General features: G+C 44.1%; 1 protein-coding gene across 1 annotated transcript; it reads right to left on the reverse strand.

Annotated features, from left to right (window-relative positions):
* Nucleotides 1–14,648: 14,648 nt before the first annotated feature.
* On the reverse strand, nucleotides 14,649–17,146 carry metrnla (meteorin like, glial cell differentiation regulator a). The gene is made up of 2 exons (XM_007888443.2): nucleotides 17,066–17,146; nucleotides 14,649–15,469 (listed from the first exon to the last, which is right to left on the reverse strand). The coding sequence occupies exons 1-2, from the start codon at nucleotides 17,088–17,090 to the stop codon at nucleotides 15,153–15,155; spliced, it is 342 nt and encodes a 113-aa protein (XP_007886634.2). The 5' UTR covers nucleotides 17,091–17,146; the 3' UTR covers nucleotides 14,649–15,152.
* Between the last annotated feature and the right edge of the window lie 293 nt (nucleotides 17,147–17,439).

Below are 17,439 nucleotides of genomic sequence, written 5' to 3' on the forward strand. Positions count from 1 at the left end.
TTCAGTGCAATACTCACCTACATCATTCCACTATGATGAGACTTCCTGGAACAGTGCAAAGAGACAAGTTGCGCTTTTATAACGCCTTATCACATCAAAAAGCTTCTCAAGCGCTTTACATTCATTGCAGTGACTGTTTTTGTAACAGAATACGTCAGTCATTTTGTGCACAGCAAGTTCCCGCATGCAAGCAATCACAGAATGAGCCCTGAACCGAACAACTGATCTGGAGTTGTTCCAGACTATGTATCACAGTCCAGACAACTCTCAATGTGGCTCAATAAGTCTTCCCTCTGACTATGGGTTCATGTCCCATGTTAGAAATGGAGCTGACCGTCGAGGTTGGCCCTCTAGCGCTGTGCTGGGGTTGGTGTGCATTCACAGGAGGTGATGTCACTTTCGACCTGATGACCCGGAGGTTGGCCATGTTTTAGTGTGGAAAGTCAGACGCTCTTCACCAGATTCTGGGTGTACACAGTACCGGGGCTATTACACAGAGAAATGTTAAGGTCTGGTACGCACTGACTGAAAGGCTGGTGGAAACCGATTCAATATCAACTTTCCAAAGGGAATTAGATAGGTACTTGAAGATGAAATATTTGCAGGGATATGGGAAAAGAGCAGGGGAGTGGAACTGATTGGGTAGCTCTTCCAAAAAGCCGGCACAGGCACAATGGGTCGAATGGCCTCCTTCTGTGCTGTAATATTCTATGTTACTCAATACAGAGATCCACAGTACACAGTACTAGAGGTCCACATTACGTAATAGCAGAGATCTATAGGGTCTACTGTAGATCCATGCTCTGTGTCTGTAGTGCCATTGCACTGTTTTATGACCCTCAAATTAGATACCAATCTCTGCCACAATTGATTGCCAGCAAACGACTCCTGCTGTTCATTTAATAACCCTATTTGCGAGGAATCTACAGCAGTGGATCACCTCAGATGGCATGTGACAGCATTATGGTTGCCTCTAGTTAAAGTAAACAAGGTCTGAACTTATTTTGGAAGCTTTCATTGTCTGTGGTGTGGATAATTAAGCAGCACTGCTGGGAGTGCACAGCTCCTGTGGCTTTGGGCTGACTGTTCTGAAATGGGGAGCTCGGTGAGGCTGGCATTTCTTCTCCATCCCGTGGGGTGGATCCGACCGATAAATTACAGAACGTGCATGGACTGGCGGAGAGACTGGTGCTTTGCTTCAAACTGAATTACAGTAAACGCCTAAAACCCCAGGAGCTGAGTTGAGCCTCATGTGGAGTCTGTAGCCACGTGGAATGGTGTGTGCATACAGGCAACAGAGATCACTCCCTCCAGCGGCATGTCAAGCTGAACCTTTTCCAACTGTTACTGCTTAAAATTCCACGCTAAGTAGCATTTAGCTTTGGCACAGCCTGTGTTTGAGAGCAGTGGTTAGTTCCATTGCTGGGCATTAACGCTCCTTCTAGCTTTTGCGTGGTTTGGCTTTTTGATTGTTGTTTTGGACAGTTCTTTCTTGTGCCCTCCTCACTTCACGCCCGGCTTGACAGTCCCCTGTTCAAGGAGAGGGTTCTGTCACCTACCGGTCCCAACCAGGAAAGAATAAATCCTGGGGTTGGCAACTGGCGAATTCCTCCTAGTCTCAGCTGGTCCGTCACTGTCCTCAGCGCACACAGTGAGAGATAATAATAATAATCCTTGCATTTCATATCGCGCCCTTATCACGTGTTTGAGATGTTTCAAAGCCTTTCACAGAATATAATGCAAAGTGAAGATTGTGTATTTTCTAGGTGAAACAACCAATTGCACACAGTAGTGTCCCACAAACAGTTTGCTGTTGTTGAGTGACCAAATAATTTTTTTAAAGGATTATTACTGGAAAAGCGATCCACCAATCGACTAACAACTGTGTTACAACTTACTGCTAGCTAAACAGAGGCGTGTGGAGTAAGGAAACTTGCCTAACGTTTCGCCCTGCTCGGGAATCGAACCCAGGTCCTCTCGCTTGCAAGGCGAGTGCTCTAACGAATACACTACAGGACTTCACAATGATGGTTAGACAAAGTGCAATACCCAGCCTTCCACAGACGGTGGGCACTGCCTCAAGTCCACAAGCTGTGCACTTGTCATTGTTTGCTTGTTCACTGGGCAGGTGCCCAAATGCATCAGCTGATAGATTGAAACCTGCCAAATCTTGGGTTCATTGGCTACACGAATAACCCTTTAACTACTGCAGAAACCAGCAACTCATGGTTTCTGGCTACCCATTTGCTGCAGAAAGAGTCTCCAAGTCTCCCCATTAATATAACGATATGTTGGCCTTGGCTTAGTTGGTTGCACTCTCACCTCTGAGCCTGAAAGTTTGGGCTTCAAGTCGCACATCAGGGCTTGAGCTCACAGTCTGGACTGAAACTCCAGTGCAACACTGGGTTGGGCTCCATTGTTGGAAGTGCCTTCATTTGTATGCGATATTCTTCAGGTGAGCATTAAATCTCTCTCAGCACTAATCAAAATAAGAAGGGTGTTTTTCAAAATGTCCAGGCCAGCAAATTAGTCATTTATCTCTTGCCTCTTTGTAGGATTTTGCTGACTCAAACAGCTGCCAGGTTTTCCTTCACAGTCACTGTTACACAAACAGGTATAATCCATACTTGTAAAACAGTGGTTCGATGAGACCAGATGCTACAATACTACAATAGTGCAAGTTGTTTCTTTCTATTAACGTGTTTTGTAAACTGGAATCAGTGCAATGATCTATTGCACAAAATATTCTTGGGACAAGTGATTTGTTTGTGAAAGATGGGCTTTGGTGTAGCAATGCTTGCTTATCTTTAATCCACAAAGAACAGTATTGTAGTGATTAGCTCATTATTGTAGTGCTGTTGTTATCCCGTATTGTAGTGGTTAGCTCATTCACCTCGCAAGAGAGAGGCCTTAGGTTTGATTCCCAGGGAGAGCAAAATCTTAGGCAAGTTTCCTTACTCCACACACATGCCTCTGTTTATGTAGCAGTAAGTAGGAACCCGGTTGATAGTCAATTGGCGGATCGCTTTCTGGGGGTAAAACAAATTTGGTCACTCAATCCACGATTGTTTGTGGGACACTGCTGTGCACATTTCACCCACAAAACACAATCAATTCACTTTACACTATATTCTGTGAAGCTCTTTGAGACGTCTCAATACGTGTTAAGGTGCTATATCAAAGACAAGGATTATTATGGTTATTATTAATTAGCTGGGGCGACTAATCAGGAAGAATTAGAGTTTTCTGAACGCCTCCCAGTGGGTAGTGGGGGTTGGGGGGAAAGAGCATAAGTGGGAGCCTGGGCGCATGATGAGGAAAGGATAGAAATAATCTTTGATTGGCAAAATAAGTTTCTTTTTTTAGAGATGGGTTTAATGCCGACCAGATGGCCTGTCTCACCACAGCGCAATCCACACTGAATTTGGATCCAAATGGGAACAAAATGCCCCAGACATTCCAGTCACTGAGCTAAGTGAATTGCAGCCAACATTGCAAGCCCAGAGTTATAGCAGTGTGAGTAACAATAATGACTTGCATACTTATATGAAAAACATTGGTTGGATATTAAAATTCATGTTGTTATATAGGCAATGGCAGCACCTAATCCGCGTCATGAACCATTAGGAACTCTTAATAGTTTGGTTTGTGGACTCGAGCACCGTGATGATTCCCCAGCTGTGTCAGATACTCAGTTGACCAACAAAATAAATCGGTGCTTCCAACATAAATAGCAATGAGCAGCCAAAAGTGATTCTAACAGGGGTGGGGGGAACAATTCCCAATTTAAGAACTTTCTACAGTTCAACACAATCTTGCATTTCAAGACAAAATGGCCTCGCAGAGTATAATTAAGCAATTTCAGGTTTCCAAAGTCCTTATTGGTGTGTATAGCTTTCTCAGTTGTTGAAGCAGCTCACAAAATGGCCACTGAGATGTCCTTAAGTGCTTTGAGACATCTCAACAATGTGAGAAAGCGCTCTATCAATTGTAAGGATTATGATTATTATTATTACTGGGTTCTTCCAATCTTCACAAAGAGCATTGTTGACGGTCAGCGGAGGAAATGTTTACCTCAGATTATTGTGCATGGGTTGGGGACTGTTGAACCGTGGCGATGAATTCGAGAGCTCCACAGTGACATGTCAAAGAAATACAATAATGGGCACAATTGAAGGAAAACGGAAGAAAGACAATATAAATTGTTCCAGTGGCAGAGCACAGCTGGTCTGAGTGCTTGAGGAAACCCTCCTTGATATTATTAGGCCATTAAAATAACCCTAGAGCATCTGCTGCTCACGGGCTGTCAAACAGGAAGTGCTGTAAATCCCCTCGATTCACCGAACTTGTGCGGAATTAGTTAAGATCAGGCCATGAGCATGGAGCATGATCACACTTTGTGACTCTGTAGCTGGTGCTGTGCGAATGCTGGTCAATGAAGAGAGAATCAGTAATCCCGTCCACCATTAATATAATTGGCTTCATTCACCTGCTTTATCCCCTTACTCCTCTGGCTCATTCCCCTCATTCGGGCACCTTACGCTCTACCATCTGGGCTCCCTATGCCTCCTCATCCTCCTTGACCTCTCTGCTGCCTTCGATACCATGGACCATCCTCCTCCACTGCCACTCCTCTCACTTCAATGGTTCAGGTCTTACCTCTCACACTGCCTCCAATTTGTCTCCACCAATGGTTTCTCTTCCAGGCCCTGCACAGTCTTGTGTGGTGTTCCTCTGGGTTCTGTCCTTGGTCCCCTTTCTTCAACCTCTATATACTCCCCATTGGTGACATCATCCACAGACATGGGGTCAACTTCCACATGTACACAGATGACACCCAACTCTATCTCTCTGCCTTCACCCTCAATTCCAGGACAACTGACGTCCTGACAGACTGTCTGTCTGACATCAAGTCCTGGATGAGAGCCAACTTTCTACAGCTGAATGTCAGCAAGACTGAGGCCCTCCTGACTGGCTCGCGCCAGCGTCTCAGCACCTCAGACACTGGCAGCATCAGCATCCAAGGTTGCAAACCACCTCACCAAGCCAGTCAGGAACCTGGGCATCTTGTTCAACCCACAACTGTCCTTTCTCCCCATATCCATACCATGACCCGCTCTGTCTTTCCCCATCTCCACAACATTGCCCAACACTGCCATTGCCTCACCCCTCAGGCCTTCATACATGCATCCATCACCTCAAGTCTTGACTACGGAAAGTCCCTCCTTGTCGGCCTCCGCAACTCTTCCCTCCACAAGCTGCAGATCATCCAGAACTCTGCAGCTTGTGTCCTCTCCTACACCAGGCTCTGTGACCCCATCACCCCCACCATCCCCCGGCTCCACTGGCTCCCCATCCGCCAGAGGATAGAATTCAAAATCCTAGTCCTCACTTTCAAGGTCCTCCAGGGCCTTGTCCCCTCCTACATCTCTGATCTGCTGACCCCCTATCAACCTGTCTGCTCCCTCCGCTCAGCAGGTTCCGGCCTGCTCCAGGTCTCCCGCCCGACACCCCCACCATCGACGGCTGGGCTTTCAGCCTCTCTGCCTTCACCTTTGGAACTCCTTCCAACAATCCCTTCACCTCATTCCCTCTCTTGCCTCCTTCTAGGCACAACTCAAGACCCTCCTTTTATGATCTTGTCTCCAGCCGCCCTCTTACCCCCTCTGCCCTCCCTCATCCCAACCCTGCTCCCCCCCCTCACACACTCAGGTCCTGATCCCTGACTTGGGACCTCCTCCCGACGTGAAAGGCACTTTACAAATGTAATTTTGTTGTTGTTGTTGTTGCTGTTGTTGATATCTCAATGGTTAACATTATCAAGATGGTAATGTTGAATGTGTACAAAATCTTCTTGTGGGAAAGTTGGGAGCATTGTTTACAGCTTTGACTATCCTGCATTAGGGTGGAATAATAGCAATAGAGGAGGTGCACTTTAGATCCATTAGGACGTGACCAGGGATCAAGGTTTTAATAATAATGGATTTGATGCAGAGCCTTTCATTTCATGAGGATGTCTCAAACTGCTTCTCAGGATTTAGTATAAAGTGCAGTGACTGTGTATTCGTCGGCAGGATGTGTCCCTCCAGGGAGAGAGAGCGCATTCCATTCCAACAATCTATCTCTGGAATTTCCATGTGTAGGTGGGATGCAATACTCTGAGCGCAAAGGTGATGGGTTTCTGCATGTGTCAGACACCCACCCGGCTGACAACAAAAAAAATCCGTAGGCAAACAAGGCAACTCATAACTCATTTGTGTACAGGATGCCCTAAAACAGGGCATGTAAATGACCTATTTTATCTGGGAGGATTGCTGGCCAGGACACCGAGAGAAACTCTTTTCCCCTTGCAAAGGGATTGTTAACATGCACCCCACCAGCCAGATGGGCCTTCAGTTTAACAGCTCACACGAAAGGTGGCACTACTGAATGCAATGAATTCTAGACTGCGAGCTCAAAGTCCTGATGTGAGGCTTCAACCTGCAACCTTCAGTCCCTGGGACTGGTGCTATCGGCTGAGCCAGGCTGACATGACTGCAGCAGCAACTCACCATTGTCTTCTGAGCCAAGAAGGTGTTAAGAATGTTTTATAAAATGTTTTATGGGCAGGGCGCGCTGGGAATGTATGTTCTATTTGTGAAAAAGCCATAAGCAAAGTGTGTTCATGGCTCGTTCTCAGATCAGAACGAATCAGTGATTGAGAATGAGGAATTACAGTGCTAGAATGATATACAAATTTACTCAAATCAATGTCCTGTTGATAAGACGTAAAGCAAATAATATTACTATTTACCTGCAGTCTTTTTATTGGTTTTGTTGTATTTCATCCCCCAGCCCCCGCTCTGTTTAACCTTCAAGCTAATCCTTTCCTCCCTCGTCCCAATCGGGAGTCACGGACAATTGTTCATCACCATGCCAATGTGGTCAATCAGTGACAGGTGGAATCAATACCTTATTATCTGGAGCGTGACTTGCGTGCCCTCGTGTATACACACGCCCATTCGCTCACTCACACATACTCACTCAGATACGCACACACCAACATGCTTTCACACTCACTCACTCTCAGTCAGACCCACACACAAACACACACACACACATTTCTTTCCAACTCATTATCACTCAGACACTCACACACACACGCACTCTTTACTCACTCACTCATTATTTACGATGCACACTCACACACAGCACTGTTACGATTTCCTGGTTACATTGCGATAATAATAATAATAATCCTTGCACCTGATACAGCGCCTTATCACGTCTTCGAGACGTCTCAAAGCGCTTCACAGAATATACTGTAAATTGAATTGACTACATTTTGTAATGCATTTTAAATACAGAATGTATTTATTTATTCACAGTTTTAATTCCAGAATCAGTCTCTCTCTCTCTTTGTTTCTCTCCCTCTCTCTCTCTCTCTTCCTCTTCCTGTCTCAATGCGTTGCCACATTAAAACATTCAGCTGTTTCTCTGAACCAGGACTCGCATGGCTCAGAGAGGCAGCTGAGCATTTTAATGTGCCATCGAGAGCCAAGGAGGTTGACCGGAGAGATAGAAACTTGAAGAATTTCACTCCGCCAGATCTGCAGCCAGATCTCCACTGTGCCACGGAGAGAAATAGTAACGGCAACAAGATGGTTGACATGACCAAAGTTAAAGGATCAGACAAGAAGCTTGGATGAAGGATGCCGTTCGATCCATTTGATCTCAACCTTCCAGACTACCAACAACAACAAGATTACATTGTGTAGAGGAGGTGATGAAGGTATGAACAAGAGTTTCAGCTCTACTGTCTTCCCATTAAAACACCGAGCTGTTTCTTCAATGAATCCCAGCATCCTGTCTTCCAATCATTACAATTACTCAATGTATTAAAAAAAACATTTTCTGGTGCCCTTCATGACCACCTAACCTGGTCCCTTTTGTCTTGCTGCCTTGGAGTATCTCTGGGACAAGCGCTTTGGGACACTACCCCACGTAAAGCGCACTAAATACATGCAAGTGGAGTCCTGTAGCTCAGTGGTTAGAGTACTCGCCTCGCAAGCAAGAAACCTGGGTTCGATTCGCGGCAGGGCCAAACCTTGGGCAAGTTTCCTTATTCCACACGCCTGATAATAATCCCTCAAGAAAAAAAACAATAATAATTTGGTCACTTCAATCCACGACTGTTTGTGGGACGCTGCTGTGCGCAATTGGCTGGCGCGTTTCACCCACAAATAATAATAATAATCCTTGCATTTGATATAGCGCTTTTCACATGTAAGTATACAGTCAATTCATTTTACAGTATATTCTGTGAAGCGCTTTGAGACGTCTAGAAGACATGAATGCAAGGATTATTCTTATTATTATAAGATGTTGGTGTATCTGAACATATTCTGGATTTACTTTCTGAATCCATTTAGCATCTTATAAATCTCTGCATAGACCCTCTGAGAAGTCTTTTGTTTCTCTCAAGACTAAAGAGCCCTAATTTATTGTATCTTTTCCGTAAGAGCTCATCGCTCTTAGCCTGGGAATTATCCCTGTTGCTCTTCTCTGCTCGTTGCCTGTCGGATTAAGGCAACAACATCAACAATTCCCATTGTTCAACTCTGTAATCGAGAGAATTCCGACCACAGGAGAATTCACAAAGACCAATAATGATCCATTCATTTTGATGTAATGCCTTATCAAGTTGTTGCAAGGTCCCAAAGCGCTTCACGGGATATATAGTAAAGTAGATTGATTGTGTATTTTGTGGGTGAAATTGGGCAGCCAGTCGCACAACAAATTACATTGGTGTAACAGCAAATTACATTTGTATAGGGCCTTTCACATCGTGAGGGCACCCCAAGCCACACAGCAGTGGTCCACAAACAGCCCATGGAGTGAGTGACCAATATTCTGTTAATTGTAGCAACAATAAGGCCCAAATTTCCACCTGATTGTAGTCTAATCTGTGGATAAATTCTCAAATTCAGGCTCGGATCCCTTTAAGAAGTCACCCCCTCCTAGGTATGCACTGACAATGTCACGATTTTCTTTTGAAAGGGCAACAATGAATGAAGGGCAACAATGAATGAAGAGCTACTCGATCTGACTTATCACTGAGAGAAACTATTTGTCACCAAGTCTGGCACGGAAATTACTCAGAATATTTATAACATCAAAGCAGCGGTGCAGGTTAAGGGAAAAACACAGATAAAATGTAGGAGATTTCAACATCCGAGAACTAAGCTGAGGCTCAGCTGACTGGGTGGGACAGAAAAAGAATTGAGTAAAACTAATAAATCAGCTGAATTGGCTTTCCATAGAAGGAAAAAAAAAGACATCTGTGTAATGCCCCAGAAATGTACTTGGAACTGAGTGTGCCAGGTCACACAGATAGACAGTGATGGCAGGTCAGCATCAAGGCTGAGAAATTCCACTCACCAACAAGCCAATGTCAAGTTACTATCCAGCTTCAGCAAACCAAAATAACAAGCCACCCACCATCAGCAACTAATATCAGTGGGTTTCTCCATTCCAGCCCTATCTCTCAGTGTGCCTTGCTCTGCTTAATCTTTCATAAACCTTGTGAAACTCTGGAGATACTGGTGGGATAGATGCACCAAAGAAGCCATTTTGAAAGTTGGATGGGGAGCTAAATATTGACTGATGGTCTGGTGCTGCCTTACAGTGTTACAGTGCTTGTGTGTCAAGCGTCAGGAAGTTACAAGTGTAATTTGTCTGAAAGCTCTTCACAGAATATACTGTACATTGAACAGTCGTGGATTGAATGACCAATTTGTTTTTATTTGGGGAGGATTATTACCCCCAGGAAAGCAATCCGTCAATTGACTAACAACCAGGTTCCTACTTACTGCTTACTTTTCCGGGGTAATAATCCCTTTCAAAAACATTTGGTCCCTCAAGCCACGACTGTTTGTGGTGTGGGACACTGCTGTGTGCAATTGGTTGCCGTGTTTCACCCACAAAATATACAGTCAATTCACTTTACAGTTTATTCTGTGAAGCGCTTTGAGACGTCTCAAAGAAGTAATAAGGCGCTACATCAAATGCAAGGATTAGTATTATTATTCTTTCCATTTTAACATTTTTTTTAGTATCAGCATCTGGGGAATGAGGGAAATGTATTCAGGAAAGTTCAAAGAGTCATTTGTGCCAAGAAAACAAGCAAATTTAATTAGAACAAGGTATATTTGGAATCGATTGCAAAGCAGTGATGTAACCACCTGCTTCAGATCACATCGCAAATCCAGATGATTAATTTTTTAACCTTGAGAAATCACTCTTCCAATTGACTTTTGTACATGGAACGAAAGGCGATTTTATCGATGGAGTTGTTCTGTTCCTCGGTGTGTTCTTGTACTGGTAGGCTGTGAAGTTGCAATTACTGTATAACTTGACTGAGTTAGTGGAGCCGCTACAGAGAGGGAAACCAAGCCATTGAGACCAGGAAAGTCCTAATCTTGATCTGATCTCTGCAAACCTCAAAGCTGGGCCAGCAGTTTGGCAAGGAAATTGGCTTTGCACGAGGAGTGGGTGTAGGGGAGCGAGCGGGGGAGGGAAGGAATTAACCCGGTTGCTATACCGTGACCTTTGTAAGAATAGTGTTCATGACACACATTGAGTAAGAACACGATCAGGTTGCACTGTGACAGAATGAGCTGCCGAAGCTCTAAATTCGCAATGACAAACTCCAAAATGAAAGACGGCTGTAAAATCCTCTGAACTTCACTGAGTGTCATCTGCACTTTCTCATCATCATCATCATCAACATCATCATCATCATCAGTACAAATGCAAGGATTTGTTTGAGTAGTAGATGACCTTTGCAAACCAAAGCCCGAATGGTTGGGTGGTCCAAGCTGGACAAGCAACAGAATGTCTGCCAGTGTTAGCAATGGCGAGTTCGGTAATTTCAGCTGTTTGACTCCAATAGCTACCACAAAACATACTCTAACCTCCCCCACACCCGGTGCCCCCTCCCGCCAGCAGTGGTTCTTGCAAACCTATGCCTGAACTCCCAAAAATTAGAAAAGCAAGGTGTCTCCCTCCAGACATTCAATCCACAACTATTTGTGGGACGCTGCTGTGCGCAATTGGCTGCCGCGTTTCGTCCACAATATATATAGTCACTCCACTTTACAGCATATTCTGTGAAAAGGGCTTTGAGACTTTTCGAAGATGTGATAAGGTGCTATATCAAATGCAAGGATTATTATTATTATTATTATTATCACATTGAGATATCTCAAAGTCCTTTATGGTAATTATGTTCAAGTGTAGTGATATTTTGTAAGTATTTGTACCATGAGGTGAACAATTGATTTAACTGTAAATGCTCATTGACTGTAAATTGACTGTAAATGCTCCTCTCTTTTCAAAAAACATCATGGCATCTTTAACGTCCAGCTGAATTCAGTTTAACGTCTCTTCCGGAAGGCAGCCTCCTCTGGTTAATGCAATACTACCCCAGTCATGGGGTTGGGTAAATCGAGACTGTAAGTTCAAGCACCAATTTAACATTGAGGCTGTTCCTGAGAACTCTGTGAAAGTGATGATGCCCCACTCACTACCCACCCCTCCCTCCCCCCACTTCAGTATTTCCTCTGTCCCTTCATCTTCCATGCCCTCAATCCCTCAGTACTTACCCAAAGTGACTGGAATCAAACTAACATTTCACTGGGGTAAGAACGATAATAATCTTATCCCATTGCTCAGTGCCTCCATACATATATCCAACGCTTTTTCACAGAGAGTTGTTGGGATCTGGAATGCATTGCCTGAAAGGATGGTGGAAGCCAATTCGGTAACAGCTTTCAAGAGAGAAGTAGATCATTATTTGAGGAGGACAAGTTTGCAGGGGAGAGAGTGGGGGAGTGGGGTTGATTTGGAAGCTCTTTTCAAAGAGTGGGCACAGACACAATGGGCCAAATGGCCTCCTTCTGTGCTGTATAATTCTACGATTCTATGGTTCTATGATTCTTTGCTGACCCTAAAAAACTATTTCATCTTCAAAGGATTATACAGTACTTAACTTAAAGCCAGACTTTCCCAATTCATGTTATCCCACAGCCAAGTAACAAACCTTAAGAGGTTAGAGGTCGGTAGAGGGGAAGACCTAGCTGGCAGTGGGAGTGGGCAGGAGATTGCCGCAGTTCATATTGTGAAAGAATTCTTTAAAAGAGATGAATTTGTCCTGCCCAACAGTGCAACAAGTAAATCAGATGTTCACCCCATGGCTGTTTGTGATGCCGATATTAGCTATTGTGTTTGCCTACTGGTACACTCAACAAACAGCAATTGCTTGTGAGGATCACCAAAATTACATTTGATAGCTCATGTCAGGAAGACATCTCAAAGCACTTCATGTAAAGTGATATGTGTAAAGTGTAGTGACTGTGTATTTTGTAGGTGAACATGGCAGCCAATTTGCACACAGCAATGTCCTGCAAACAGCCATGAAGTGAATGACCAATTTTATTTAATGAGTAATATTAATAATCCTTGCATTTTATGTGGGGCCTTATCACCTCGTTGAGACGTCTCAAAGCTCTTCGCAGAATTTATTGTAAAATGGATCGACTGTGTATTTTGCGGGCGAAATGCAAAATATACAGTCAATTTTATTTGGGAGTATTGTTGGTCAGGGCAGTGGGAGAAACTCCCTTCTCTTTAAGAATAGTGCCGTGCAATCATAATAGAAGGTTATGCTTGAAGGCTTAGTTGAGGAAGAGCAGGAGGAGGCTCATGTGGAGCCTAAACATCAGCATAGACCAGTTGGGCCGAATGGCCTGTTTCTGTGCTGTATATTCTAATATATTCTAACGTATAAACTGAACAGTTTAATGTCTCACCCCCAAGAACCTCAAAGTGGATCACTGTCCCAGCACCACAATGGAGTGTCAGCTGAGATTGTGTTTTGAGATCACAAGCTTCGTGTTATTTTACACACCGCACCCTGTGGTGTTTTGGCTTTTAAAATTGCCGTTTTCTCCACTGTAATTTCTGCTGGAGTCAGAGAAATTGCAGACGAGCCAACACATTTTGACTCTGCTGCTGCTTTTGTTGCAAAAAAAATATTTATAGGCCACTTGGTTTACAAAAAGATTGAGCACCACTGATGTGGGGAATGAGGGCATTTTGCTTGCGCTTTTCATGTGGTTACCTCTTACTTCTTACATATGACTCTTTGTACTCAAAGCTTGTAACACTCGAACACACTACCGCAAGAACAGAGGAATAGTCTGAAGGAGAACCCCCGAGGCAGGACTTGTGTATGCTGGAATTGCTACAGGTCAAATTATATATATATATTTTTAACTTCTCAGATAGTTACAGTCTCTGTGCTTATAAATCTTCAATGTCTGAATTGATGGTCAGGATGTCCTGCCAAATGACCTAGCATTAAATGCTGGGTGAAGCAGAATCCATAATACCAGATCCAGTGATCCGCTCAGTTGAGTAAGAAAAGTATTTGAGAAAGAAAGATATCCAATGGTAATAATACTTGAATTTGATGTTCCTAGTAAAGAAATATTAAAAGACCTGGGCAGCCAACAGGAGGGTGGGATAAGACAAGGTGACTCTCGTGAAGATAAACTCTTAACGTAGATTTGAAATAAAAACAGAAGTCGCTGGAAACACGCAGTAGGCCAGGCAGCATCTATGGAGAGCGGAAAATTAGTTAATGTTTCAGGTCGAATCCTTTCGACCTAAAAACTTCTGTTTTTATTTCAGATTTCCAGCATCTGCAGTATTTTCCTTTTAATCATAGAATTATACAGCACAGAAGGAGGACATTCAGCCCATTATGTTTGTGCCGGCTCTTTGAAAAGAGCAATCCAATTCGATCCCATTCCCCGCTCTCTCCCCATAGCCCTGCAAACTTGTCCTCCCCAAATAATTATCTACTTCTCTCTTAAAAGCTGTTATAGAATCGGCTTCCACCATCATTTCAGGCAATGCATTCCAGATCCCAACAACTCGCTGTGTGAAAAANTTTCTCCTCCCGTTTCTTTTAACAACTATTCTAAATCAGTGTCCTCGGGTTACCGACCCACCCGCCAGTGGAATAGCTTCTCCTTGTTCACCCTATTGAATCCCCTCATCATTTTGAAAAGTTCTATTAAGTCTCCCCTCTCTGCCCCAAGGAGAATAACCCTCGCTTCTCTCGCCTCTCCTGATCACTGAAGTCCCTCATTCCTGGCACCATCCTGGTGAATCTCCTTTGCACCCTCTCCAATGCCCTGACATCCTTCCTAAAGTGTGGGGCTCAGAACTGAGCACAGTCTCTCGCTGAGGCTTAACCAGTGTTTTATAAAGGTTCATCATAACTTCCTGACTTTTGTATTCTATGGCTCTATTTATAAAGCCTAGTATCCCGGATGTGTTTTTAACAGAGTAGATGTGATGGACTAAATCATGTGTTTCTGTGCTGCAATGATCAATGATTCCATAATCTGCCTGAACAGACAAATGGGACCTCAGTTTAACTTCTTTCTCATCACTCCTGTATGGCTGCAGTTATCAGCTTCTGCTTGATCCCCCATTTCGGTTAGCCTTTAAGGACAAGAAGTATCTTATTGCACCTCGCGCTAGATCTCGTTGAAACCAGTGATTGAAAGCAAACATGTAAGTGTTGATCCAATGGATAGCTGCTTCTCTGGAATGCTTTTAATTAACAATTAACAGGCCCGGCGACAGCTGGCACTGTACATTCTCCTAGAAACATTTCTGTCTTCATAATGTCTGTCAGAACAAACAGCACTGTACATCAGCTTCATCACAAAGCTTCCGTTTCTACATATCACAGTAAATCTTTGTACATAATATACACGCCTATGCTACATTCACGTTCTTTTAAGACACTGAAGTTCATTAGTATTGACATTTTAAGGCAGTTTTGATCATGGTTTGTTTGTTTGTTTAGAGAAATGAATGGGGTTAACTGAAAATCTATATGAAAGCAACTCTGATGTCTACTCATGTAGCACAGTGACTGGATAAGTCAGCTCTACGGGTGTCGAGACCGATTCCACCACATTCAGTCATAAAAGAGTTCACAAGACAGGTTTGGATGAAGAAAGACTCTTCGGCTCATTTGATCTCATCCTTCCAGAATGCCCACCCCACCGTCCTCCGATCACAGAGTTACTTTAGTTTGTGGCCACATCACAGGGGTTTTCTCCTCTGTCTCTGGCCACTTTGTATATCCTCCTGAAGTCTTTATATCGAGGAGCACAGCCCAGTTGAGCCTCACTAAAGTGCATGCTGCCCGTAAAGAGAAAGTCTCCTTCTCCCTCCTTGACTCCACATTGTAGCAATGTCTTTATATGTCCCAGCCACCTCCCGCTCTTCCCGACGGGCTGGAACGTTCTGCTTTTCTGTCTGTAGATCTTGTCTGCAAAGACTTCTATCGTAGATTTCTCCTGCAGTGGGTCATGGGTCACAGAGCGAATGCTTCCACGGACCACTGGAGAGGAAGCAAATTGTCCCAGTTGAATATATTGGTGACCGACCACACAATCAGAAAGTAAAGGGCAACAGAGATAGACAACTGGAAACGGAATGAGAGCCCACGATAGCAATAACCACACTTTGACCTTTTTTTCGATGTTGCCTGATAGTACTACACTCAATCCATAAACCTGGTTATTTACAAAGATTACAGCAATCTCCTCAGGTTGCATTAACATATCTTCACGTCTATAATGGTTCCTAGTCTCTCGTCCTTTGTGTAAGACATTTCCATTTTACTTATCCGTTTATTACCAATTGTTGCACTCCTTCAAAATTATTAGTGTTGATTTGTTTGTCTAAATTGCATCCCCAGGGCCAATGTTAGCCAATGTACTTCAAACAATGATAATAATCCTTGCATTTGATACAGTGCCTTGTCAAGTCGTCAAAACATCTCAAGGCGCTTCAAAGGATATTCTGTAAACTGGATTTTGGGGACTGAAAGCGACAGCCAATTTGCAAACAGCAAAGTCCTAGAAACAGCCCTGGAGTGAGTGACCAAATTTATCTGGGGGATTGTTGGCCAGAACCCTCGAAGAAACTCCCTTCTCTTATCAACTAGCGCCGTGGGATCTTTAACTTCACCTGAACAGGCAGACGAGACCTCGGTTTGACGTCTCATCTGAAGGACGGCACCTCCGATCATGCAACACCCCCACCCCCAGTGCTGCACAGGAGCATCAGCTTAGGCTATGTGATCCTAAGTCCTGACGTGGGGCATGAACCCACAACCTTCTGACTCAGAGGCTAGCTTGCTGCCACTGACCCACAAAGATTCCCAAATGCACCTGAAAGCATCTTAGGCTGCGCAGCAGTAATTACGAAACTCTATTGCGTCTGAAACTGACCAGGGTCCAACTTCCACAGCACAATCCAGGGTTTAACAGGGCCTCAGGCGGCTGTATCAAAATGTCTATTACTCCTGCCCAAGATGCTTTACCCTTGGAAAAGATCCTCTCTCAGTCATTGAGAGTTTGGAGAAACTACCTCTTCCCTCTGTGCTGGGCTTTGTTGAGAGATCACAGGGACAATGCATTCCACAGCCACACAGAGCTGCCTACAGCCCAGCGGTCTCTCCCAGCGTGTTCATTAAGAAGCAGTAAAGCAGGACGTGCTTTTCACTGCTTAACGACGGAGCACAATGGGTGCATGCAGTTCGCATTTTAACCAGCCCAAAGCAGAACCCAAGAAATCCTCCTTTGTGTGTTTTTTTCTCTCTCTGGATTGGAAGCACACGGGAAATAAAGAACGCATGGCTACTGCTCACCCTGGGAAACCTTCTTAACATTGAATCCACATCCCCATTAAACTCCGCAGCTTTGTCCGTTGGACAAAGCCGCAGACAATTACAAAGTCTTTAGCCAAGGCTAATTGTTATCGACCTGCTTAATTGTGGTCAGTAAAACGTAATTGCTTTGAATGGATTTACAGCTCCACAGAGCATTTCACGCTCAGCGCTGAATGCACCCCGGGTTGAAGTGGTTATAGTGGTTAAAGTGAATTTGAGGTGTACAATGGTAAAGAGCGGAGAGGGTTGAAGCAGCCTCACCAAAGTCACTCGTGCAAGCTGCCATCAGGACCTCTGAGTCATTGCACGGGCAGCAAGGAGCTGGAAAGGAAGAAGAGAAAAGATTAGTACAATCTCATTTGGTTAACGCAGAATCGCAGAATGCTCCAATAATCCTTGAGTTTACTACAGAGCCTTTCACATTGGGAGGACGTCTCAAAGTACTTCACAGGGTTTTACCACAAAGTGTGATGACTGTATTTTGTAAGCAAACACTGCAACCAATGTGCGAACAGCAATGTCCCACACACAGCCAGGAAGTGAAAGGCCAATTTTATGTAGGGGATTGTTACAATACAATGCAAAATTACATTTGTATATAGCGCCTTTCACATCAGGAGGATGTCCCAAGGCGC

The sequence above is a fragment of the Callorhinchus milii genome, unplaced genomic scaffold (genome assembly GCF_018977255.1).
Source record: "Callorhinchus milii isolate IMCB2004 unplaced genomic scaffold, IMCB_Cmil_1.0 Scaffold20, whole genome shotgun sequence".
Lineage (NCBI taxonomy): Eukaryota > Metazoa > Chordata > Chondrichthyes > Chimaeriformes > Callorhinchidae > Callorhinchus > Callorhinchus milii.